The sequence below is a fragment of the Aythya ferina genome, assembly GCF_964211825.1.
Source record: "Aythya ferina genome assembly, chromosome: 5".
NCBI lineage: Eukaryota > Metazoa > Chordata > Aves > Anseriformes > Anatidae > Aythya > Aythya ferina.
Window position 1 is genome coordinate 54,195,152 of NC_140301.1, and position 25,190 is coordinate 54,220,341.

The following is a 25,190-nucleotide window of genomic DNA, read 5'->3' on the forward strand; positions in this document are numbered from 1 at the left end:
TGTCTAACTCAATGCAAGTGGAATTACACCCTAGAAGTCTCTTGGGGCTGTGAGCTCGTTGGGTTAGAGGGAAGGCAAGCTGCCCCCCTGTGTCCCGCACCTCAGCAGGAGCAGCACTGTCAGCCGGGCGGGAGGCTCTGCTAGAGGCTGACGGTCTCTGCGTGTCCCCGGTCTTTCGAGCGCAGCGAATTCTGCTTTTTCTCTGCCTTTTACCTCTCGTTGCTTTCCTTGGGTGCACTGCGCCGGTAGTGTCCATCTATAGTCACTGGGCGGGAAGGTTTCATCAGCCGGCCGGTTAGCTCAGTTGGTTAGAGCGTGGTGCTAATAACGCCAAGGTCGCGGGTTCGATCCCCGTACGGGCCAGTGAGATTCCCTTTTTCCCTCCCTCCCCGCTGGCCGAGGCTGCCGCCCTTCATCTTCCCTCGGTGCCGCGGCGGGATGAAGGCCGGGAGCCGCCTCCTCCTCCTCCTCCTCCGGGCGCTGCCCGGGGCAGGGCGGCCGCTGCGGCTCCCGCCCGCCGCCTGCCAAGATGGCGGCTCCCCAGGAGGGGGGCACGGAGGCGCCACCGCCCCCCCCTCCTCCTCCTTCTCCTCCTCCCGCTGAGGGGGAGCCCCCCGGGGCGGCGGCCGCCTGCGGGGCTCCCCTCGGCGAAGAGGAGGAAGAGGAGGAGGAGGAGGAAGGCGGGGAGCGGAGCTCTGAAGCCGCCGCCGGCGCCGTCCTTTACCTGCGGGCGGAGGGCACGGGGCTGAACCCGGCGCCACCGGGGGCCGCCTCCGGGAGCCCGGCGGAGCCGCCTCCCCCTGCGGGCCGCCTGGCCGCCGAGAAGCTGCGGCGGCTCCCCGAGAGAGCCAGCAGGGCCCGGGAGCCGCTCGGAGCTCCGCCGGGGGCCGCCCCGCTTCCCCCCGGGGCTCCCCGGGCCGCCGCCGCCGCCCGGCAGCTGCGGAGCGGGGCCCTGCAGCACGGCCCGGCCGGGGCCGCCGCCGCCCCGCTCCTCCCGCAGCAGGTAACCGTGTGGGGGTGCCTTTTGGGGGTGCCTTCTGGGGGTGCCTCGGCTCTCGGTGCTTCTGTAATTTGTGGGTTTTCTTCCTGCTCTCAGCGGGGGGAGCGGGGTTTGTAGCGGCTGCTGCCACCCGGGGTGTCGGTGTGCTGAAAGCAGCCCGGGGGGTGAAGCTCGGGTGGCTCCTCAGGGCCCCGCTTGGGGAAAGGGGCAGAGCTCGGGCTCCCGGGCGGTGTTTGAGGTTGGCGGGTGGTCGGTTTGGGGCTAAGGTGGAAATTTGGAAGGGGGGGAGAGAATAGGAAGGAGGTGGATAAGAGGAAGCACACGCTACAGCTCGTGGTCTCAAAGCTCTCATGAACAGAGCACTTGCACGTCCTGCATGGGGTGTGTGGCCTGTGCCCTGTAGCAGGCTGCAGCTCCTCTGCCTTGGGCTTGTTGCAGGTTATGAACCTGCCTACGGGATGCCGTCGACTCTGCTGCTCCAGGACAGGCCTGCTTGCAGGAAGCAAAGCTGTAATGTCACCCACAAGCAAACTTCACGTGCTTTAGCTAGCAGCAGTTAGACCGGTGAACGTGCAGGAAAGCCCATAGCTTGAAGGAAGGGAACCTGCTCTTTGACATTCAGTCAGGGCTTTGATGCGTTTAAATCAAAAAATAACAACGTGAATTCATTTCTTCCTGCCTTGCTCTAAGGGCATGTATGAATCATATTGATAAATACTGGCTTTATTTAATTAATGCTGTATTTGTGTAACCTGAACTCTTTTTTTTTTTTTTTCCACAAAAGCAGCTGGAGGCCATTTGTGTCCAAGTGCAGCCAGAACAGATGAAAGAAACTGAAAGGCCAATGCCATCATTGGCACCAGTCCAGCCCAAAACTATAACACTGAGTCAGTCTGTTGGTAGAAATTGTAGCATACCTGGACTTGGCGTTATTAATCCCCAGATAATTAGAATACAGCCTGTTACAGGAACCGAGCAGGAGCAGCAGCAGATTTTCCTACATAGTTCTTCCGAATCTCCAATTCAATCGCTTGTGCAGAGACCTTTACCGTCTGGTGGATCGGTGTCTGTAAACAAGACTGCTACAAGTAAGATGCTGAACGGGCAGAAAACGGCACGTGCCACAGTATCAGCTACAAGGTCTTCAAATATCACCATGGTTGCAGCCAACTCAACAAATACCCTGACACCATGTCTTGAAAAAAAACAAAAAGACAAGCTAAAAAAATCTTTGAAAGTGAAAACTCGTTCTGGACGGATTTCACGCCCTCCAAAATACAAGGCTAAAGATTATAAATTCATTAAGATGGAGGATTTGGCTCATGGTCATCAGTCTGATTCTGATGATTACTCTGAACTGAGTATAGAAGATGATGAAGAAGGAAAGGTGAAGGGAAAGGATGCATTATTTAATTCTTCAAATTATAATCTGAAACCCAGAATGTTTAAATGTCAGACGTGTGAAAAATCCTATATAGGAAAAGGAGGATTAGCAAGACATTATAAACTTAATCCAGGTCATGGACAGCTGGAGCCTGCACCTCAAAAAATACCTTTAAATAAGCCTAATGGAAATATATTTGTGGACAATCCCTGTGGAACAGGAGTGGAAACAATGAGTCCAGCACATTTGGATTCAATTGCCGTCACTTTTAATAATGAATATGCACTGTCTACCAATTTGGAAGAAACCGTTGGTTCGCAGGCTGGAGGACAGGTAAAGTGTGTTACAGCTGTCGGTTTTGTAGAAAATAGAAAGGCAATTTTAATAGCAGCATACTGTACTCATTCATCTGAGTTCCTGTAGACAATGATATGAGCATTTTTGAAAAGACTGAAGGTAGGGATCTAAATACATGTGAATTCAGTGGTGCTCAATGGTAAAACATGCAAGTCTTGTGCTGCCCAGCAATATCCACCAATATGCTAAATTAAACATATTTCCCATTAAGGTGTTTGCAAGAGACAACAACCTGTTTGTTTGTTGTTTTTTTTTAAATGTGTCAGGAATAGTATTCTTGCACAGAAACATAAAATATTCACCAAGCATTCCTTTATTACTGGCTTTCTGACATGCACTTTGCAGATTGGAAAAAAAATAGGTCTGCATAAATAGCCTTCTTTTTTCCATATAAGAATGCTACGTTGTTCAGCTATATATAGCCTTCTTCATGACAGACAGCAAGACATCATCTGCTTCATCAATTTCTGTTACTGAAGCATTTTTTTTCTGTGGCAAAACTTATTTGGAATTGGACAGTGGACCACAGCTTTTCCTACACCAGGTTTTGAAAGTGAGGCTTACGTGAGTTTTGAAGTGAGGCTGCAGTTCATCCCTGCAGACTGAACACTTTGAAGCTTGACTCTGGCTTGGAAGCAATTTCAGCTGCATTTTTCTGGGATGTCTTAGGCTGGTCAATTTAACTTAAAGTTTCTCTTCAAAGTAGAGTTATCTCTTCTCTGACCAACAGCTTGCAGCAAGAGCTGATGGAATTGTTGCCTAAGAAACAATACCCTTTTTAGCTGTAGCAATGCTGTATTTTTACTTAGAACGGAAGCTGTTCTCAGAAACATGAAAGCTTCAGGTCAAGGTGCCAACACAGCAAACAAAACATCTCATCCTCTGTGCTTTTCTGTCATCTTCAGAAAAAGAGAGAAGCACAGAATACTGACGTCTGCTGCCTGTATTATTATATATTTATTTCCCTGTGCAGCACTCATGTTACCCAGGAGAGGAATTATTTAAATAAATAAACAAAACACCTAGAAACATGCAAACAAAAATCTTCAGACAATCTCAACACTTACTTCTTACTGCTAGATTGCTATCATACAAGTTATCTTTAACTGGCAAAAACCAATACTAGAAGTTTGTGCTGTAACTCATTGATTTATTTATGATTTTTGGCCAGATAATTATTTCCTAGAAAGAATAGCAGGATTACTAAAACTGGTACATTGATAGATAGAGGAAGGCATACAAGACCCCCATGTTCAACCTAGTCTTGTGTTTAGAACTAATATAGTAACTTAATCCATGGGCTAGAACTGGTGTCGTTTTGTCAGCTTTCCTACTTACTAGAGTAGTAGGAAGCTACTACACATTAAGGTGAAAAAGTATTGATTAAGAAAATAAGCTTGAACTGTTGTTCAAGCCTCTTAAAAGAATACAGGGACATTCTTAGAAATTCTAGCTTGGAAGTGAAATCTTTAGTAAGAAAACACTACTTTGATCAGTAAAAATCTCTTTGCGCTAAGATCACTGATAATTTAAAAAAACAGAAAATGTACTTGGAGGTTTGTCTTGTGCTTTTATAACAGAAGCTACGTAGCTATATTCATAGAGATTGGGAAATATATTTTGACTTTAGTTATTGGGCTAGTCGCTGTTCGTGGCTGCCCAAACTTCTTAAGTTTCATAAAATCTCTGTACTTTCACATGGTTCCAATGAACACATTTTTTTTTGGTGTGTGTTTCATTGCTAATTAAGGTTTACTTCTATAACCTCTCTATTCAAAGAGGCAATATTTTATTTCAAAAATACTAAGCATATTTAACAGGCATAAACAACTCTAACTATATTCTCCTGATCTTTGTATTTTGTATGGTAATTTGCAGATCAAAAAGGCTAACTTTATAAATAAAGGCATGTAAATATTGCTGAGGTCGCAGTCTTACTAATGTGCTGAATTTCTTCTGTAACTTTCTTTGCAGTTATGCTTGTTTCCAACCTTGTATTTGTTTAATATACTATTTAATTTTTGTGTAGATGAAGAATTAATTATAAAATTGTGCCTAAAATACTGTTCCAAATGGTGAATAAATACTTTTAATTTTTCTTTTAATTAAGAATTGTAACTCTGGAGAAAGCAGGCACCTGATGGAAGAACAACAAAATGAAAGCAGTTCAGGACACCGGGGACCCATAAAACCAAAAGGACCTGGAAGACCCAGACGACGGAAGAGACGTGGTCGACCAAGGATGGGTGGAAGATCTAGGTGCTCTGGAAGGCTTAGCAGACCTGGTCAGTCCCCTTCAAAGTCACTTAGTAGTGTGTCAACAGAACACAATGTATTCAGAAGAAAAGCTAGGTTAAAAGAGGTATGGTTCTCTTCTCTAATTACTTCGTAAGTTTCTCCTCCCCCACCTTTTTTTAATGTTTGTGTTACGTCAAGGATTATTTCCAAAAAGACTGATAGTTGATGTTCTTGTTTACTGAAAAGATATTTAGCATAAGATATTTGCTAAGAAGAAAGTATTACGTTGGCTTTAAGGGAAAAAATGCTTAGAGCAGAATGCTGGACAAAGTGAAAATGGGAACTCTGTATGGAAAGGGCCTTTTGACATGTAGATATACTCCTGCTTTTCTTCTGGAGAAGAAAAGTTACTAGCTACTATTGTGCATCTACTATAACACAATCAAAAGAAATAGACCCAACTGAAGTGAGGCAACATTTTAACGTACACACAGAAAAGCATTTGGGAGAGGATAGAAAGAGGATTAAAATCTGTGCACCTAATACGATTTTTTGTTTGTTTCCTGTGTGTTGCTGAAGATCTTTAATGGCTCCTGAATCTACTAATGTTGCTCTTTTTTCTTAGTTTGCAATGCTTGTCGGACTGAGTGTTGTCTGTACACATGTGTAGTAACAGCTTTGAGGTATTTTTAATTTATCTCCTGGCGTTTTAACTTATCTTCTGGTGTTACATTTGCTTTTATTCTTAAAGCTGCTAAAACTTAAAGTATGTCTATCTGTGCCCCCCACCCCCTGCACCCAAAGGCAAACTTATTCCTAGCTTGCATTTTTAACAGCAATTGCCTATAGGACTGACAGTGTGCTATGTGCTACCTATTTAAAATAGAGAGAAAAAAAAAGTCACCCTGATGTAGGATACCTTTATGTTCCTTGCAGAAGAGTAGCAATATTTTATGTTCTGAATGTGGGATGCATTAACCTCTGGAGGCTACTTTGCTCTAATAAACTCATTATGGCTCTTCACAGCTAATACAGCAGTGTGATAATGAAGACTTGATGGAGCTGGCTCTCCCACGCCTTACAAAGCTTGTTACAGTCTATGAATTCCTGTTGATGAAGGTGAGGTTATTTGATTATTTTTTTTAATGTAAAAATGTTATATTATTTTAGAGCAACTTCCATTAATATACATTAAAAGATTCCTTTAGAGATGTATCTGAATTTCCTAAGTTAGCATTGTGCAGAATATAGATGTTCTAGGCAGCTGCAGTTTTACAGATGTCACACTTCAGTTTTACACAGGTTTCTTGCTGACAGGTCTCCTGATAGAAGGTATTTGCTCTCTGGTTCAGTGGCATTTTTGAAGATCCCTTAGTCTTTTGACTTGACTGCTAGTATTTTTAAATGTTGAACAAAATGATAGATTTTCATTTCATCTTATTTAAAATATATAGAGTGGAAACAAAACCTTTCTTCTTTTATTTCTAGGTGGAAAAAGGGTATCCAGCCAAAGCTTACTTCCCAGATGTGTATAGGGAATTTGAAGAGTTGCATAATATGGTAAAGAAAATGGCTTACGATCACCTCAGTAATTCTGATTTGCTCAGTTGCCAGCAGCCTGTTGAAATAAAAGATGCTAAGGTAATAAAATACTCTACTTGGAACTGTGCTATTTCTGCTCTTTGTCTATTTTAGATGCTTTTAAGATGTTTTGATATTTTGTCTGATAAGTTTTGTTATCCTGGTATCATGGTATTGCAAAACGTACAATAAGCAAGCAAAGAGAAAAAGTAAATCCATAACAAAACTACAATTCTAGCGCATGGCAACGTATAAAACTAGAAACTTAACAAATAAAAACAGTTCTAATAGTACTGATTTCTTGTATCTGTCTGCATATCTAGGGTAGGGTGGAACGAAGCTGTACGTTACTGCAAAGTGTGTTTAGTGTTAAAAGTACACTGATACTCGGTTAGGAGGGAAAAGGGCTATGTTTAAATTGAGTGGCTTTGACTTAAAGGGGTAAGTGGTTTCATTGCAGAATGAGTACAAACCAAATGATTCTGTGCAGTTCAGTTATACTAACAAATTCAAAAGATAATGAATACATTGATAAAATTGCAAACCATTATTTCAGTAACTCTTCAGATTCATTGTTGATTTTTGTGTGTGTGTTAATATGGATCTGTTTGACCTTTATTTGGTACATATTCCTCTTGACTGGAATAAAACAGATCTTTGTACATAACATGTTCTTGATTTTTCCCCTCTGTTTTGCATCTTACGTCCAATAAAATTTCTAAATGATGTGTTCATAAGGGTACATCTGCACTGAACTTGCAACTACAGTGAGAGGAGAGCATACTTGAAAACTTAAAATAGGGAAGGTAGAGGGAAAATCTTTGTTTGTACAATAATCCGGGCTAACAATGAACTCCGGTATGGGCTGTTAGTAGTGCTTATTATTTTTTGGAATATCTCATGACATTCACTGTATGTATTGGAAAAACTTCCTAGAATTACTGCATGCGCATCTATTTTGTAGCTGACCAATTGTTTCCATTTGGAGAAATTAAGTTGCACTGAGTAAAGGGATGCTGTCCATACCAGCAGTCCCAAATTTGAATCTATTTCTTACTTCTTTTCAGTTTTAATGTGCTTTCTTAATATAGGGTTATGCTCTTTAAAGGAAAAAATAAATGTGGAGAAGTTGTATAGTAGCACACCTACATAAGGATGAAGCACAAAAATGGGATTTGGAAAAAATATATAATCTTTAGCTACTAACAGATACTTTTAAATAGCAAGACTTGCATGTTTTTCTAAGTAATGAAGAGCCTCTACAATCTTCTTTATTAAACCGTGCTCTGAGTAACTGTTTCTGGATTCTATATATAACCACTGTACTCCTAATTCTTTTGAGTTTGCCCATTAATGTTCACCTTCAAAAGAAGGTCATGTTCTATTAATGTGGAAGCTAGAAGAAAACATCAGAGTCTAAATAATTCTTTATGCTGTAATGACTGGTTGTCAGGCTGGAACTCTGTGTACTTCTGGTTTAGCTGTAAGAAGATGAATCAGTATTTCAGTATTTTTGTGTTCAGACTGGAGAGGCTAACTTTCACTTTTTTCCCTGTAACTGTCTTTAAAGGTTGCTGAATCACTGGGAATTACAGAAATACTCACTGGAGAACAAAAGGTGCAAGGCATAGACTCTTGCTCACAACATATAATTAAAATGGGTAGTGAGCAAGTGCCGGTGGAAATACTGGGACAAAAACGGTTAGCTGAGGTATGGAATGCTTTTGTGAGAACTAAAACTGAAACCAGAACATATTAAAGCTTGTTGAAATGGATATTTTATTTATAAATCATACTAGTATTATCTGACCTCTGGTTAAGTAGAAAAAGCTAACCTGCAGCAGGCTCAGGTGTTGGACAAGCGGTTGCAGTGCTATCTGGTGGTTGGCAGGCGTGCATGAAAACAGCTCCTTTCTAGTAAGTCAGTTCCCCAGATTTGGTCTTTTGGCAGCTGGAGCAGGGAGTGTGGTCTATTTCCTTTTTCTTGAAAGTCCCATCTCTGTGGTCCTTCCCCTCAACTGTTCTATTTTTATTTAATTTAGAGTTGTTTCTGGTGGAGGAAAAATAAGACTGGCACTCTTCTGTTTTTCTGCCAATGGTTAGATTTGAGCTGATATGTTCTTTAACCAAACAATGCTGGGCAAGTTGTTCACAGCCCTTTACTGACGTTGGAGAGAGAGGTTATAGCAGGTATCATGCCATACAGCTACTCACAAAGGCTTAGAGAGAAACTTTTGATACTGAAGCCAGGGCAGATCGCTTCAACCAAATATCAAAAACTATCAGTGGTATTTTGGCTAAGCGTGAGAGCTGTGTTTAAATCCTTACCTCCTAGGAAGTCCTTTCTCAGTGCAAAATCTTGTTTTCAAGGACAGTATCAGTTCACTGCTGCAAAGTGCCCACAGTTGTTTTGTGTTCTTTTCCAATACTGCTAGCTGTTGTGGTGGCAGCCAGTTAATTATGTCTTGTATTGACAGAGCTCAGGGGAGGAACTGTTGCCATCAGCCAAAAGGACCAAGTTAGAAGACGTAATGGAGAATGTGAATAATGCTTATGCCAGTCAAGATGAAGTGAAAGAAAAGAGTGGGAATTTATGTACACTCTTTGAAAAAGATGGTAACCTCTTCCCATTTTCCAATTCTGTTCTGTTTGTGGAGGAGCTGAGCTTTGTTCTTCAAGCTACTGTGGTTTTTGTCTTAAGGTTTCATTTCTCAGCTTGCTTCCTGGGTTCTTCAAAAGCAGGTCTTCGTTGGGGAGAGGGGAAGTCATGGATGATGCAAACCACAACAGTAGCTCAATTCTAAATGTATAATCATCCTGTCACTGACACTACTGCAGAATTGAGAGAATAGCACTGTCCTCTGCTGCGCGTTTCCTGAATGCTTCCTGACCGCGCTGTTCCTTAGAGCGGAGATAGTGCACAGCCTCTGTGGCAGCAGGGGGAGAGCAGAGGAAGAGGAAGCAGTGGGTATGTCTTTCCTCCTTGCCCCAGAAGACTGCAAGAGTGGAATCATCAGAGCTTTGTGGATCCTGGGGGAGGGGAAGAGCTGCTGCAGGCTGTCCTGTATCCCAGGGGAGATACAGGAGCTAAAGGCTGGAATTGAGATACCATTTTGTACAACAGTCTTTGGGCTGTCTGTCTTTTTCTCTCCTCTTTATCTTTATTCCCCCTGCTCCTCAGGGTGAGTGGATTAGAGAGGAAACAGAGATGGGTCCCCATTTGTAATTTCCCAAAACTGCACTGGTCTTTCATTTTAAAGTGTTGCACTGTTCAGAGGCATTGCAATTACTGTTGTGAAAGATCCCAGCCCTTACCCATCTTGAGTAAAGTATGTAGCACTTCCATCCTCTTGTTTTGTACACATCTTTTTTTGATGCTGCCATAAGCTGCTTTTCTTTTGCCCTTTGCATGTCTTTGTCAGTGGTTGCTTTTTTTTGGTTTTGCGTTGTTCCCTATCCTTCCCCCAGTTTATCTTTCTTTCTCTGGAAGCCTCTCTGCATGACAATGCTTGACAATTTCTTGTTATCTTACGGTTTTCTTCTGGCCTATCAGGTTGTTGTTTTATTGGTGTTTCACTTGTACATGCTAGGAGGGCTTTTGTTAGTCTACAGCACAGAAAGTTAAAACAGTCCTTTCTGAGCTGTTAGGCCTCCTTTGTGGTGCAGTGATATCTTTCATAATAACAGCAGAAAAAAAAACTCTCTGTTCCTCTTGATCTTCAATAAAAATTGATGGCTCAAGCTACTGCTGCTTGGCAGATACTGTTCAACTGCCTGCTAAGCTTATGAGAACTCTTAGTCCAGGTCATAGAACTGGTAAAACACACTAAATTTCTAGTGTTTTACCCTTTCTGTACTGTGGCTGCTAGCACAGCTCATTAGATATGTAGTAATTTGACTTCTCTGAATCCTAGAGCTTGACTTATCAAGAGAATTTTTATTCTCTTATATTTTTATTCTCTTATATATATAGTAATGGTAATGAGGACGAGCAACTGACAACCTTGTGCCTGGAATATTCCTTCTCACTTAATGTTAGTGGCGGTGTGCCAGATAGGAGGTGTGTGGGGGGACCAGTTTGACTTCCAGCTCAGGTGCTTTTTGGGATTAACAGAAAAATGCTGCTTCCAGTGTAAGGTCCTTTGTTACTGAAATACGCAATAATATTTCACTATCCAAAAAGTACCTTAAGTATTTTTATACCAGTCTTCTCATTAGGAAGTGCTTTGAAACGTTTCAAAAAGGCTTCACGCTTGCTAATTTAGGGGAGGGAAGGAGGAAAGTGGTTTAGCTTTTCCTCCAAAGTTAAAGCTGAAAAAATAACTTTTTGTACATGCAGTACTAGATTGCTCAACAAAATGATATTTCTTTCAATTTTTCAGGTTTTAATCCATTAAATGGAGAAATCCTGCTTTCAGAAGGTAAACATATCACTTGCTGCACAACTGGAAGCCTGTTACCAGCGGAGGAACAGAATTCGCTTGTAGGTTCAGAAGTTAGAATCAGTGCTGAAAATTCAGGTCCCTTCTCTCAGGCTGTGGAAATGAGGATAGAGTATTCCCAACCCGCAGACGCGCAGGGGCCAGATACTGCAGGTGACACGTCTCTGCTGCATACTGAAGTCGTATTGCCTGTTGAAGCAGACGGCTCAGCAGAATTAATTCAAGCACACTTTGTGAGTGAGAATACAGCAGGTGGACTGTCAGCTCCTCCACTCTGCAACTCTGTGTCAGAGCATGCAGCGGGCATTCAGACAACTGACTTGTCAAGGAGGGAAGAAAATGGTCTCAATCAAAAATACCAGGCACTGCAAGAAGAAAGCCATGGTTTTGCTGTTAAAGGACATTCTGAGCAACTTCACAATGCAGATACGACTGAGGAAATGCAGCAACTTGGGAAAGTGTTTTCAACAAACGTGCCAATAAGCCATCCCCACCATGCTCAGACTGAGTTGCACCAGAATCCTGTCCAGGAAGTATCCCTGCCTGCTCACCTGAGCCAGGACTGCTCTTTTAAAAACATGGGTGAATTTTCTTGTGGGACAGGGGAACAACATGAGCTGGAGAATACAATTACTGTAGATGAAACTGTAGCTTTTGAGATTACTGATGAGAGCCATGGTTTTTTGACTCAGGGACATGAACAGATTTTTATTCAGACTTCAGATGGGCTTATTTTGTCTCATCCGGATACTGCTCTTTTGTCTCAGGCAGAAGGCATTGTTATTGTAACTGATTCTAATGGTACTACAATGCACATCCGCGCACCGGATGGGATACCTTTGGAAACTGTGGAAGCACTACTGGCAATGGAAGCAGATGGCCAAAGTGAAAACCTTTTGCTCTCACAAAGCGAATTGGAGCCATAAATTAGAATACTGTACATGCTTTCTTCTGGAAAAGACTGTCTATATAAAAATGTATATTTTTCTAATGTGAATACTGAGATAATTGAAATTTAACTTATTTGTAAACTGTTTCTATGCCCTATACTTTTTATAACTTATGTTTATATAAATCTAAAACCACTGCAACCAAAAATTTTAAAATTAACATTGTTCTGTTTGCTTTATATGTTGGGGGGTGGGCGGAAAGTGGAAATCTGTCAATCCTAAAACTGTTGCACTATTCCCTTTTGTTACATAATTCCTCTTCTCTCTAGCCATCTAAATTCAGTAAATTGTACTGCTTTTTGGCAGTGATGTGCTATGTACTGGCAAGCTGTATCTGGGTAAAATAAAAACTATATTAAAAATATGCATTTTTGTGCTGCTGAGAATACAAAACAGTGCTGGTTTGCACTTTCTTAAAGCTAGCTTGAATATTCATTAGCATCTAGACATGGTCTACATAAATCTGTCTGAAAAAAGGGGTAGTTTCAAACACAATCCACACTTGTGCATTCCGGGAACAATGTGACAGCCTAACTGATCTTCATTTAAATAACACTAAGCTAAGCATCCACTGCTTAGAGACAAAAATAGCCTCAAACAAGAATTAATTTGTACTGAACTGTTGGAAATATATTCAAGTGTTCTTGCCTAATGTTCAGCCATGCCTTCAACAGTTGCTGTTACTTGGACAGAAATAGGAAGGTGCATAACTACTAATGTGAATTTCTTTAACTTCAGTGCCTGATTGTCTCTTTTAGTTGTTAATTTCTATTATACTTTTTTTTTTTCCTCCAGATGATGTATCTCATCAGTTCTAAGCTTTGGCCTTCCTAGTAATTCTACACTGCCCTGTACTGTTTAATCATAATAAAAATGTAACCTTGACTGTAATTCCTGTTTCTCCATACAGAGAGAAAAGTTATCAAATTATTTATTACTTGCTGCTATTGTGCGTAGTAATAAAATGGCATTTATTGCTTGGATGATATTTTTGTGGGCATTCCTACCTGCTGATAGTAGCCTTGCCCAAGGCACTAACTCTCAAAAAGCTTATAAAGTAAAAAAGAACAGTCCTAAATAAATCACCAGCATCTTCATTTTGTTCTTGTGCTCTTGTGAATATTACTGAAAACTGGTAACATACCTTTAAAACTTGTGTGTTGCCTCATTGCTAAATACAAATGAAATACTGAAATAATTGGACAAATCAGCTAAATTTACCTTTATGCAGGTATTTGTTCTTAAATATTTTTAGTTACTGAGTAAAAACATATTAAAATTGAATCCAAATGAGAGGGACAATGTAGAGATGAAACAACCTGCTCTGTAATATCCCTTTAATACCTTTTTTTAAATTTGTTTACCCAAGTTGAATGTTGATTTATGATTAGGCAGGACACTGCATTTTATTAATGGATATGAAAGGTGTTTTAGTGACTTCCTGTCTGGTTGTTGGGTTTAAGGAGTTTCTGTTGGTTTTTGGTTATTTTTTGTTACTTTGTAGCTGTGTTGTTTTCTTTTTTTTAGGAGGTGGTAATAGCCAGAGGTAATTACTTTACAAATGAAGATACCATATAAAGTAGGGTTGTGCTGGTCTTTCCAAGTCTTAGATTGCAGTGAGCAATTCTTTATTACCCTCTTCCATACTGTCTATCTAAACTACATCTGAGGGCTCCAAATATAATAATGACATTTTTAGAACTATAATGACACAACATCTCTGCAATAACAATTTTGCAGTAATCTTCTGTCCTACAGCAGTCAATGCACAAAGTGATTCGTGAATATGAAGTCTCCTTCCCGAAGAGATTAATTCTTCTAAGAAATAAGAGCAAACCACCATTTCCACCTGTGCAGAAAATGAAAACTCGCTTCAGTTCTTCCTTTCCTACTGATCTGTACATGCTGGGAAATACAATATACTTACTCTCATCTGAAAAGAGCAATTCTGTAAGTGAACCAACCTTGCCTCCTTGCGAAATATTTCTCAAGTATGAAGGTGTTTCCATAGTGACAAGGGTCTGGCCCTACTCAGATAAATTAAGGTGCCTGTTAAGCTGCGCGGAATGCTTGCAAAGAGCAATAATAAAAACTAGCAAAGCTGTTCATAACAGTATTCTTGAGCTACGGCAGATTTTTTTTTTTTTTTTTTTTTACACACTAGAAATTTTGGCTAAGAATAGAACACTATTAAGCTGTCAGAAACAACCTTTGTTCAACAGAGCAACACGCAAAAGAAAACTTTTCCAATTCACATAGGTCTATTTAGTTATTGCAGGCAGTTCATGCACCTCCCTTACCCAAGCCTATGAGGTTTCAGCTTGGAACTAGTTAAGCAAAAGTGACCCTGCGTTTCCTATCAGAAATCTGTTCCAGAATCTGTCACTGTTAATTAGATTTTTATAACGTCAAACCACAGCCATTGTGGCCATTTCATAGCAGTGTGCATTTTATGTTATTTTTAGTTTAAATAGTTGTTTCAGGGAAAAATCAAGGGTAAACATCTGTCAGGGCACAGCAGTGGTTCAATAGCACTAAGGAATGCTACAGTAATTGTGTGAAACAGAAGACTGGAATTGGAAAACAACATCTCATATAGTAGCAGGCCATATAGGCCATCACTGAGTAGGAGGAATTTGCATTATTCATCATAATTAAGTAGAAGGGCCTAACTTCACTAGACATTAGGGATTTAACTTTAAAAAATGATTGAGCAGCTGCAGAGTTTGCAAGTTGTAATACACTTTTGTGAAAAGTCCTAATTTGCAAAAAGAACCAAGCCTTTAATAACTGTTGGCAAGCATAGCAACTCTTCCATGCCACCCAGGTCTGGCATAATGGTATGCTACAGCAATTATACCTTTAGGAGTGAAAGCAAACATGGGTATTGAATTCCTTTCAGCATTTATCTTTTTCATTAACATTCTCCTAAACATGCTCCCTTACTCTCTTTTCTAAGAAAACCAAAAAGCAGCATGAAAAAGAAAAGCAAAAATTTGAGCTAACAATCTTGTTATGTAAATTGCTAACCAAAAATGCAAAAAGGACACACCTTTAAACCAAAACCATCAGAAACCTTTAAACCATCAGAAACAGTAATCCAAAGAAAAGCTCACTGAGCTCTATGACAAGAAGCAAACAATATGTCTAAGGACATAACCAAAGCAGGACTGGCTTTTATTCAACAGAGCCTTTCATGAAACATCTCTAAAAGTTGCAATGAATCAAAAAAGACAATGCCTTTTTATGTAATAGCTGTGCAGTAGCAAGTTTTACTAAATCTTCCAAATGTACTAGTTCAGGCTTGGATCACTCTTCAAGAGTAAATTACACTATAAACAAAAGCAAACCAGAATTTACACTGCTGTCTACAACAGCTTTTTAGGACCACATACCAAATAATGTGGATCTTTTTAGATCCCCTTTTAGATCCTGCCTTTTACGCTCTCTTTTCCCTTCCCCTTTTTATAAACTAAGTACAAGAGTGCTAGCCCTGTTAAGTCACGGAAAAAAACACGTGATCAAGAAGCACTGAATTTCTATGGTGAGAGCAACAATGTAGGTAGTTTGTCAGGACTTTGGTAGTTTGTCAAGATTGTCAGGACTTTGAAAGTAGTGCAATTGTTTGTTCTAGGTGTCTATGTGCATTAATTCCCAATCCCAGACCACGAAGTAGAGCTCAACTCTCTCCAATTAGAGAACTTAGCCTCTATACAGCCTCCTACGTAGGCTCTGTATTGCACTTGGTAAAGCAGCCAAAACCAAATTGTCCCATGCAGAAAAGAGTACCAGCTGAGATGAAGTAATAAATACAAACAGAAAAATATTTTTAATAAGTTTTACAAAAATTCAACTTACTTGGTGAGCCTTGCAAATCTGCAATTGCAGTTTCACGTAAGCATCATTAGAAGCAAGGCAAACAACATTTGAAGTTCTAGCACTGCCTGTGTCCTGTTTCCAGCAGCATGGCTTCCAGCAGTAGTTTGCTGCTGTTGTCAATATAAGGCTGGTATAACCATGATGATAAATAGACCATCATCAGATCCTGGTCAGCAGAATGAGCAATTTCTTCTACAATTGTTTTCTTGAGTTGTAGTTCCTTCTTGTACATTTCGGAGAGCTTCAGAGAAACCTCATCTGAAATGAATAGAAAAACCAAGCACAATGACCATAACAAATCAGCAGTTCCCTAAACACTGAATTACGCCTGTACTATGTTGATCATTAAAAGAACTCTACCTTTACAAAAGCTGTTCCCCATATTTATTCATCCTGGTTTGTATAATGTTTTTATTCCTGAATATAAAATGCTAAACATTTTCCTCATTTTTCAGTTTTTGGCTATACTTTTAAACACTTGTGATTTTGATATGAATTGCATTTTAATTCTAGAATAAGCAGTTGTATTGGTTCTCAGGACCCACTGTAAAACTAGCAGTTACTACATCTTTCCTTTTAAATAACTGAAATTTGATCGTAAAATTTTGCAATGCTATCTCGGAAGACAAGCTTCACATTTTAGAGTCACTGCTGAGTGGTTCTATGATTTTATGTCCTCACTTGATGTCAGGCCCTTTACCAACACGTGATCACCAATAAGTCATACCAATAGTGAAGAATAATGGTAAAACAAATCAACAGAAAAAGCCTGAAGTGCACAATGTAAAAACTAGTATTTTTACTAGTTATGTTAGTAGTATCAGTAGGGAGTTTGAAGTACTTTTATATAATTATCTCTTTAATTGTTTGACTTTCTAAAAAGTAACCTCACAAAATAATTTTTAAGAGAGACCGATCTTTGTTTCCAGCTTAGCCTGAACTACCACTATTTTCAGGAGGAATTAGTCTTTCACAAAGTAGAGAGCACCACTAAATGATTCAGTCACAATGGGTGTTTTGACAGCAGTTGTCTTTGTCATTCTTACCCTTTTGAGCTGACAGAAACTAATATGTAAGATTTCTGATAGCTTGTGGTAATGAAGTAAGAAGCAGGGCTTCACAAAGGCACGACTGTCATGACTTCACAGAGAAGTCTGCTGGTTTGCATGTAGTCAGGCTCCTCTTGAATTTTTTAGAACTGCAGCAATAGCAGTTGGGAGGCAGTACCTTTTAGTGAATGTAAAAAGGACTGATATTAACAGTAACTGAACATTTCCTTACTTGTCTCAAGTGACACTGTGATCAGAGCTATTTCCCTTCGGCTGCCTGTGAATTAACTGAGGTGTATCTTGTTCTCTGCATTCAAGGATTCCATTTCAGTGTCATTCAGTAGCCTGCAGCTTAACACTACCAAGCTGCAAATATGTCCCTCTCTACAAAGGATGTGGCTGTTGCAGCTTGGACATTGTAAGCTGCTGACAAGCTTAGTTTTATGCTGCAATTGTTGCATGCCAGACAATGCTTGGCAATTCATACAAGCAGTCATCAGCAGTAATCCTAAACCAAGTGGTGCACTCATGTGTTTATTGATTAGTCAATTATAAAGGAGACTGATTCACACTCCCTCTCTCCAAGGGAAGACATCCAGATAAAAGGGTTTATTTTTCAGTTCTAAATTAGATGACATCAACAACACAATGCATTTATCTAAGATGATCAATATTTTACTTACAGAAGTACGGTGTGGGCCATGTGTGAAATAGGGGTGCTGGGCAATTCCCAGCTCTGTGGTGGAATGTTTCCAAGTCACAGATTCCTTTAGTAGTTGAAGAGAGCTTTTCCATTTTCAGCTGTATTTTTGTCTGAAAATGATGAATGTGTAATGCTAATGAACATCTCAGGAACATTAGACTGCTATAAACTTGAACATCTTTTTAAATACTCTTTCTGAGGAATTTACTTAGTCTTAACATTTCTAATTCTTTTTTTAACTCCAGATGGGAATCAAAGCTGGAATTTATATACAAATTTAATATAAGATACCCTAAAATTTCAAACACTCCAGATATGAATTGGTGATTCTGACTTTGCATAATTCTTTTGCTTTACCCCCATGCAGAAATATATTAAAGCTCCCTCTCACTTTTTTATATCTCTTTGGATTTTTTCCTGTAAATTAGAACTGTGGAAAAACATCAGACTGTCTATGAACAAGTTTGGCACAAGCCCTACAAACACATGTTTTTTTACATTACCATGTCAATGTGACTTAAATTTGATTTCAAAAGATCAGCTGTAGGTGTGAAAAGCAGTTCAAGCTACGACTAGCAATATATCTAGGCTGATTGAACAGCTTGCTGTGAAAAACAGGTCATCCTGTCCACCGCTTTCATGTCCACCTGTCTTTGTACATTACCTAAGGGGACGGATATTTATAACAAAATTGAACTCACATTCACTATCTTTAAGTCAAGAAGCTAAGATACAGATGTTGCTGTAAATCTGTAAGCTTACCAGCTTACCAGGGTCAAAAGAAATGAAAAATAAAGTGTCTGTAGTAGCTATGCGTAATATCCCATGTAGCATAGGCTGCTTAGACTCCTGTTACTCAAGAGTAATAAAAAGCTGCATCAACACCCTTGCTCATCTGAATACAAACTATCTCAAGGGAAAAAAGAAAAAAAAAAGGAAAACCACAAATTACTGTTGCTTTTTCCCACGGAGCAAAATCTTAGGAAAATCTAGCTGCTTTCCTGCTTATTCTAAACACTGGTCTGGTATCCTGTCTGTATAAAAAGCATACCTATTGTCTTTTTAATGGGCCTCCACAATGGCTAAAGGCTATAAAAGTCATTTTTACTAAAAAATTTACATTTTGGTATAGGGCAAAGAAATTCCTTTAATTTCCTTTCAAAATTAAAGGTGACATTAATTCCTGACAATTTATACAGAAAGAAGGTGGGTTGCATAGTAATTATCTTACTCTACTCCATAAAGAAAAAGTTCTGCACAGAAAATGCCGGTAGGCAGACTAAAAATGTAATTGCATTGTCTAATCAGAGATGGCTGCAATGGATATCATGGTAGATAAAACACTGCTGTGTGCTTTAAGTTGTTTGCTTTCTTCTAAACAAAGAGTATATTCAGGATGAGAAAGAAGACACCAGGTGCAGTTTTAGAATGGACTTTTGTATTACTTTTCAGATCTCATTACAAACCACATTATAAGGGAGGAGTAGAATTATAAGCAGAAGGCAGATGTAAAAACTTTATCAAGCAAATAAATGGAGTCCACTGGAATTATAATCACTCAGGTCTGAAGCCAAAGAATTATGAATAAAAATCCCAATTTTTCTGTTTACAACAAATATATGAGGTCATTTTCTTATGTTATATTTGAAAAGACTTGGAACTGATTCGTACAAAGACTGAAAAAATAGTATTACCATATGCTTTAAGGTCTCTAGTAGCTCTGCACAGCATTTGTCCAATTCTTCATTGTATTTTGGAGCTGGCTTTTCAGATTCCGTACCACTGTTATCGCATGCTATCTCCAGTTTGTTATCTTGAAATCTAAATAGAAACATAAGGCAGGGTGAGCAACTTCACACAGGTGTACTCAAGATGGGTAGATTTAAAATCCATGTGGTCTGATGACACAAAATTTCTCACAGGCTGTTCATGAGAATTCCAACATAAAATAGTAAATGATACAGCTGGCCATTTGAGCAATTGAGGTATCACAACCTTCAGAGGAACATAGAATTATTCTACTTTACAGCATGTGCTCAAAAAAACAGTTGCAAATGTTAAGATAACACCTCTTCCCACTGTACATTGCCCCTGTGTTGGAAGTTATCCATCCTCTCATAATGGACAAGGACGAATGCTTGTCAAGGCTTCGGCTAGTCACTTTCAAAGTCACTTTCACTCACAGTTTAAGTTAAGACATTTAACATGAACCAGGAGCAGCTAGTTTGCAGGTACATATCTTGTATGGTCTTGCTGACCTTCCTCACAGAAGCTGTAAACTTTGACAGAGATGGAGCTTCTAGAAAGAGAAAGCAACATCTGACACCATTTCAGCAAAATACTTTTGAGATTGTCTGTCAGAACCCTGTCAAACGATCCCTGTTCAACTGTCAGGACTCTTCAGAAGCTTCTTCTCAAAATCCTGTTTGTTATGGGTTTGTCTTCACTGCATGAAGACAGAGCTCTACTAAAGTTACTGTGTTTTGTTTTTTATTATTATTAGTTTTAAATCACCACTGTTATAACTTTTTTTTGGCCTATATAAATCACTGATTCTTCCTTAAATTCTGCTGAACTCTTGCTTCAATGATATTTGGTAATATTGGCATCAGTGTAAATATACAAGAGAGCTCTCTTACATCTCTCTTGCAACTTTCTGTGTGGGCATCAATTTGTACATTACGTAAATATTTTAAATAGCCCTTATGCTTGACTATGTATAATAAATATTTTCTATTTCTTGCAAATACCACTACATTGTGAGATTATTTTAATCTTTGTGAAACATGTATACCTTATTTGAATGTAAACAGTTTATGTAACCAAAAAGTGCAACGGCTTAGTTTGATCTAAGAGCTAGCTAATCCACTCTGACTTGTTCTTTCCCCAGTCTACAAAAAATCTTTCTTCTGAAGAAAACAGATTAGTTTCTCAATGAAGGCAATCCTTATGCTGACTTTACTTGTCTATGGTATTAGCATACTTACTGCTCACTGATCTTCATGTTGACTATTTTGTTTGCAGTAGTAAATCCATTATCATTCAGTCTCTCCCATTTCATCATTAAATTGTGCCAGTCTGCTGCATTATCTTTAATTTTCCTTGCACTGACAGATAAAACAGGTCTTCTTGGGGTACTGTCAGCAGGACTCTTTGCTGCATGAGGAGAAAAAAAAGATTCAAGCCATTTAAAACATACAGAAACAAATCCGTGTGCTGCCCTGCAGGTGCATGTATAAATGTTTTCCTTGCTTTACTGCTGAATATAGATTAAAGTAAAATAGAATTTATTATAGATTGAACTATAGCAATCAGAAGTTCAATGATGAAATCTAATTCCTTACCTACCAGTTCTGCTACAAGATAATCATACTATTAAAAAAAGTAACCCTGTTCTGAGATGTGATGTTGTAACACGGACAGTAATGGTTTTGTAGTACTGATTGCTGTAGTGGTCATTTGTCAACATGTTATAATCTTATTTTCTTAAGCATGTTAACTCAAGGTATGACAAAAAAATAGTCACGGTAATGATGACTACGTGCATGCAAGGTTCCTACCATGAACACCTCAATTAATTCAGTACACCTATATATGATCTACAAGTGTCAGGGAGAAATTCTGGTCCCACCGAAGACAGCGGGTGCTTTATCACAGACCACAAAGCCCAGATTTTGAGATGTACACACCAGTAGCTGATGCAGCTGTGTCTAGATTTGAGATGTACCACACAGCTACTCTGCTCACGAGCATCAACCCCCTGCCCCACACAGTGTGGGGACTGCACACCCAGCTCTTGGTACTGTGCGTACAGGACCATTTGAAGGCTGCCCCACACATTAAGCCCCCCCACACAAGACACTGCTGTCACCCGTTTCTCCCAGCGACACAACCGAGGCACCCTCCTCAACCCCCCATCCCCGACTGAAAACAACACGCCAGCGAGCTGGGAGAGAAGGCACAGACATTTTATTCCCCTATATCAGGAAGCACCAGACCCTCACCACCCCTCACTCCCCCCTCGGTGCCCCGCAGCCTCTCGGAGGGGCTGAGGCGAGCACGCCCCCCTCAGGGGCCGGGGCCATGGCGGCGGCACTCACCGGCCATGGCGGCGCCCCGCGGAAGTGCGCTCACGTCCGGCCCCGCCCAGCCCCGGCCCCGCCGAGCGCCGCAGGCAGCCGGGGGCCGCCGCCGCCGGTGCCTCGGGGCCTGGGCAGCGCCGCGGCTCCCTCCCCGCTCCCCGCCCCGAGCAGCCATGGCCGCCCCCGGCTCCTGACGAGGTGAGCGGGGCCGGCAGGGCGGCGGTGGGCGCCCGAGGGGCTGCGGAGAGGGGGTGCGGGCCTCGGGGGGGGGGGGGGGGCACGGCGGGGGAAGGTGGCTCGCTGTGCGGGGAGGTTTGGGGAGGGAAGATTTGGGGAAGGAGGATTTGGGGAAAGAAAATTTGGGGAAGGAGGATTTTTTTGGGGGGTGTCCCGGCTCGGCAGAGTGAAGCCCATCGCCCCGTGCCCCTTCGCCACCTGTGTGTGCGGGGCACCCGCGCCCTCCTTTCGGTCTCTGCCGCCCAGCGCTGATTTTTTTTTTTTTTTTATTTTTTCTCCCTCTTTTCTTTCCAAAGAGCCTCTCCCGAGCCAAACCGCGGCGTTTCGCGGTGGTGTGGAGCCGTGTGTGTGCGGCCAGCCCGCCGCTGGGACAGCGGGGAGCCGAGCTCTGCCCGCCGCCGGGGGGTGGTTCCCCTCTGCCCTCGGCCAGGTGATGGCTTTGTGCGCCCCTCGGCTTGGCTGTGGCTTTCTTTTTTTGGCAAAAAACTTTGGAGATGTGGCAGGCAGGTGGCCTGGCCCTCGGGCTGAGAACGGGAGGAGTGTCTGAAAATAACACTTGTAGCTGATGGGATCTAGCTGTGATCAGACCGCTGTGTTTAGCAGCAGTCATGTCTATGAATTTGTCTGTAGCTTGAAAAGCTTAAATTCGCGTTTTTGTGGATTTATTTTTATCAAAGAATAATAAAAAAAAAATATATCAGAACAGATGTCCCTTCTGTGCAGACAGGGTGCTTGGGCTCAGAGAAATGCGGTGACAGCTTTAGCCCCCTGTACTGAATGTCTGGCATATCCTGCGGCTGACTCCTTACCACCACGTATCTGTTTAACCATGGGATTATCTCTGACATTAGCTGTCTCTGTAAGGCAGCCCTGAGCCTTATTCCCACTTCTGAGACCAGAAAAAAAGGAAAAACAACTCTTGTTTTTCAAAATGCTGCGTTTAACGCAGTGTTTAATTGCTTGTGGTCTCTGTGAGTTGAGAAGGAAGGGCTTTGTTTCTTCTGGTCATAGTTTTTTCCATGGGTAGCATATGGTATTTTTCTCTACTGTATATCTGCTGTGGGCTAGCTGCTTAGCACAATCTGATTTGTTCTAAATGGCTCTTACGCAGCTCAGATAACTGCTGCTGACCCGGGGAATGTGTGGGTCCCTTCCGACATCTGGCTGTGAAAATAGTTTTGCCTCTAATAACAAAATGAGAAAAACTGATAAAATATAATCTAATGCTATCAACAAATAGAAGCTGTATGTGATGTATAACTAAAGATGTTGGAGGTTTTAGGCTCAATCAGCGGAGAATCATTGCATTTGCACGGTGTTTGAATGTATAGGGCTACATTGCAATTCCCTAGTCCTTTATGCATTTGTTTGGTGCAGATAAAATTACTTAATTAGAAGTATTTTTAGTAAAGTGATGATTTGAGCTTTCAGTTATGTTTTCATACAAGCAGTGCAAGTGTTTTGTTAGTCTGTAAACTACTCAAGATGAAACTAATTTGTATGATTACAAGAAATTACAGTTCATTAATACAATTTTTGATTGTGTGGGGTGAATGGGTTATAGAGAACAGAAATAAATTTTGCTTTTTACAACTTTCTCCTCAGAGAGTTACAGAATGGCTTGGGTTGGAAGGGACCTTGAGCATCACCGAGTTCCAACCCCTGCCATGGGCAGGGACACCTCCCACCAGCCCAGGTTGCCCAAAGCCCCATCCAGCCTGGCCTTGAGCACTTCCAGGGATGGGGCAGCCACAGCTTCTCTGGGCAGCCTGTGCCAGGGCCTCACTATCCTCATGGCAAAGAATTTCCTTCTAACATCTAATCTAAATCTCCTCTCTTTTAGTTTAAAACTGTTTCCTCTTGTCCTATCACTATCTGCCCATGTAAAAAGTTGCTCTCCAACTTTTTTATAAGTCCCCTTTAAGTATTGAGAAGCTGCACCGAGGTCTTCCCAGAGCCTTCTCTTCTCCACGCTGAACAGCCCCAGCTCTCTTTGGATGGCATCCCTCCTGCTGTATTGGCTGCACCACTCAGTTTGGGGTCATCTGCAAAGTTACTCGATCCCACTGATGAAGATGGAAATAATACATAGAAATCTTATGAGTAAGAACCCTAACCTGACAGCATTTTTTAAATTCAATTTAGTATGTGACAAAAAATAATTCCTTCCCATTTTTCCTATGGGGGAGGAGAATATCATCAAACTCTCCCCCATTTTCTCTTCTTCAATTAAGCACAGACTTGTAAAAAATGTGTCAAGTTGCCATTAGAGTTTCGCAGAAGAAAGAAGAGTACCCTTTTTCTGGATAATAGAAGTTTCTGTAATTCCATAGCTTGTAATGAATTACTTTGGATTAACAGTTGTAATGGAGCTGTGAGGATAATGGAAGGATAATGAGAGGGAATGAATTTTGAGGACTGCAAGGCCCTTTGACAGCTGGGGAATGTGCAATGGTTTCACAGCTACAGGAGCATCTTAGGATGATGACAGATGTGAATTGTGGGAGTGACAAAGGGGAATTAAAAAGTGAAATATGTGAAATTCATGAGGCAGTAGCTAGGGAGTGGAAGAAGTTTAGTTTAGACAGAGGAAGATTTGTACGTGTGAGACTTGGGACAAAGACTGGATTTTAGTGTTTAAAAAAAAAAAAAAGATGACCAGCAGCCAGTAAAATTGCTAAACTGGCAAAGCAGCATTAGAGCAACAAACGAGACTCTAGCAGTGGGTTCTCTACTTATTTGACTACGTGGATGGAAGGTAGTAAACACAAAAGGAAAGAACAGGAGTCCTAAAATAGGAAAGAGATGTGTGAAAATGTTGTAGAAGAATGATGGTGCACTTAGGGTATTTGTTACCTTAGCAAACAACTCTGTAAAAACCTTTTCTTTCAGAAATAGTTTGGACACATTGATATTTTATGAAGTAGGCATCCTGATAGGTAGTAAACACTGCTGGGGAGTGGAATTATTTTCTATTTTCTTAATCACCATTAAGAACAGCTGATAACTTCTGTTAGCTTGTTCACTGCCTCTTTTTGTAACAGAGCAAATATGGGCCCTGGAACCAAACTTGATTCCTGCTGTCTTGTCTGATGTGGGCTAGAAAGGGTAATGTCCCACAAGTAATCCCTTTGGATTTAATGAAATTGTTTGGTGACAGCAAGCGCTGGGGGGCCCGAAGCCAGCATGCTGAATCCTCTTGCACAATTCAGTGGCACAGTTTGAAAATTGAGACATCGGAGCTTTTCCTGGTAATGGAGGTACTAAACTAGTGCAGCTGTATTATTT

At 40.8% G+C, this 25,190-nt stretch overlaps 3 protein-coding genes across 8 annotated transcripts in view; 2 read left to right on the forward strand and 1 right to left on the reverse strand.

Moving 5' to 3' along the window:
• The first annotated feature begins 393 nt into the window (after positions 1-393).
• ZNF839 (zinc finger protein 839) lies at positions 394-12,316 on the forward strand. Of its 2 annotated transcripts, none has more exons than XM_084521747.1 (8): positions 394-1,003; positions 1,785-2,717; positions 4,852-5,103; positions 6,006-6,098; positions 6,468-6,620; positions 8,131-8,271; positions 9,038-9,176; positions 10,943-12,316. In XM_084521747.1, exons 1-8 carry the CDS (start codon positions 530-532, stop codon positions 11,926-11,928), a joined length of 3,171 nt encoding a protein of 1,056 aa, XP_084377873.1. In that variant the 5' UTR covers positions 394-529; the 3' UTR covers positions 11,929-12,316. The 2 variants fall into 2 exon arrangements, with proteins under 2 accessions (XP_084377873.1, XP_084377874.1); XM_084521748.1 differs by having other exon boundaries at positions 1,788-2,717.
• Positions 12,317-13,540: 1,224 nt separating this feature from the next.
• On the reverse strand, positions 13,541-21,857 carry CINP (cyclin dependent kinase 2 interacting protein). Of its 3 annotated transcripts, XR_014693842.1 has the most exons (6): positions 21,684-21,857; positions 20,571-20,739; positions 19,278-19,404; positions 17,564-17,693; positions 15,811-16,089; positions 13,541-13,801 (listed from the first exon to the last, which is right to left on the reverse strand). XR_014693842.1 is itself a non-coding variant. In XM_084521768.1 (5 exons), exons 1-5 carry the CDS (start codon positions 21,838-21,840, stop codon positions 15,887-15,889), a joined length of 786 nt encoding a protein of 261 aa, XP_084377894.1. In that variant the 5' UTR covers positions 21,841-21,857; the 3' UTR covers positions 15,099-15,886. The 3 variants fall into 3 exon arrangements, 2 of the variants coding, with proteins under 2 accessions (XP_084377894.1, XP_084377895.1); XM_084521768.1 differs by lacking the exon at positions 13,541-13,801 and having other exon boundaries at positions 15,099-16,089; XM_084521769.1 differs by lacking the exons at positions 13,541-13,801; positions 21,684-21,857 and adding an exon at positions 21,273-21,351 and having other exon boundaries at positions 15,099-16,089.
• Positions 21,752-25,190, forward strand: part of TECPR2 (tectonin beta-propeller repeat containing 2) — a 43,463-nt gene continuing 40,024 nt past the window's right edge. For 2 of the 3 annotated variants that reach the window (XM_084521744.1, XM_084521746.1), the window contains exon 1: positions 21,752-21,863. The gene's annotated coding sequence lies outside the window, so the exon portion shown is untranslated. Of the gene's footprint in view, positions 21,864-22,198; positions 22,333-25,190 lie in introns of all 3 variants that reach the window. The other variant, XM_084521745.1, reaches the window with a different exon arrangement.

Bases quoted from the DNA above. Each gene is read 5' to 3' on its own strand.
- ZNF839 (XM_084521747.1), top strand. From the start codon at position 530: ATGGCGGCTCCCCAGGAGGGGGGCACGGAGGCGCCACCGCCCCCCCCT. The intron at 6,099-6,467 runs GTGAGGTTATTT...TTTTATTTCTAG, and splicing joins ATGAATTCCTGTTGATGAAG to GTGGAAAAAGGGTATCCAGC. The intron at 6,621-8,130 runs GTAATAAAATAC...CTGTCTTTAAAG, and splicing joins TTGAAATAAAAGATGCTAAG to GTTGCTGAATCACTGGGAAT.
- CINP (XM_084521768.1), bottom strand. From the start codon at position 21,840: ATGGCTGCTCGGGGCGGGGAGCGGGGAGGGAGCCGCGGCGCTGCCCAG. The intron at 20,740-21,683 runs GTGAGTGCCGCC...CTCCTCATGCAG, and splicing joins GCGGGGCGCCGCCATGGCCG to CAAAGAGTCCTGCTGACAGT. The intron at 16,090-17,563 runs GTAAGTAAAATA...TATTCATTTCAG, and splicing joins ATGGCCCACACCGTACTTCT to ATGAGGTTTCTCTGAAGCTC.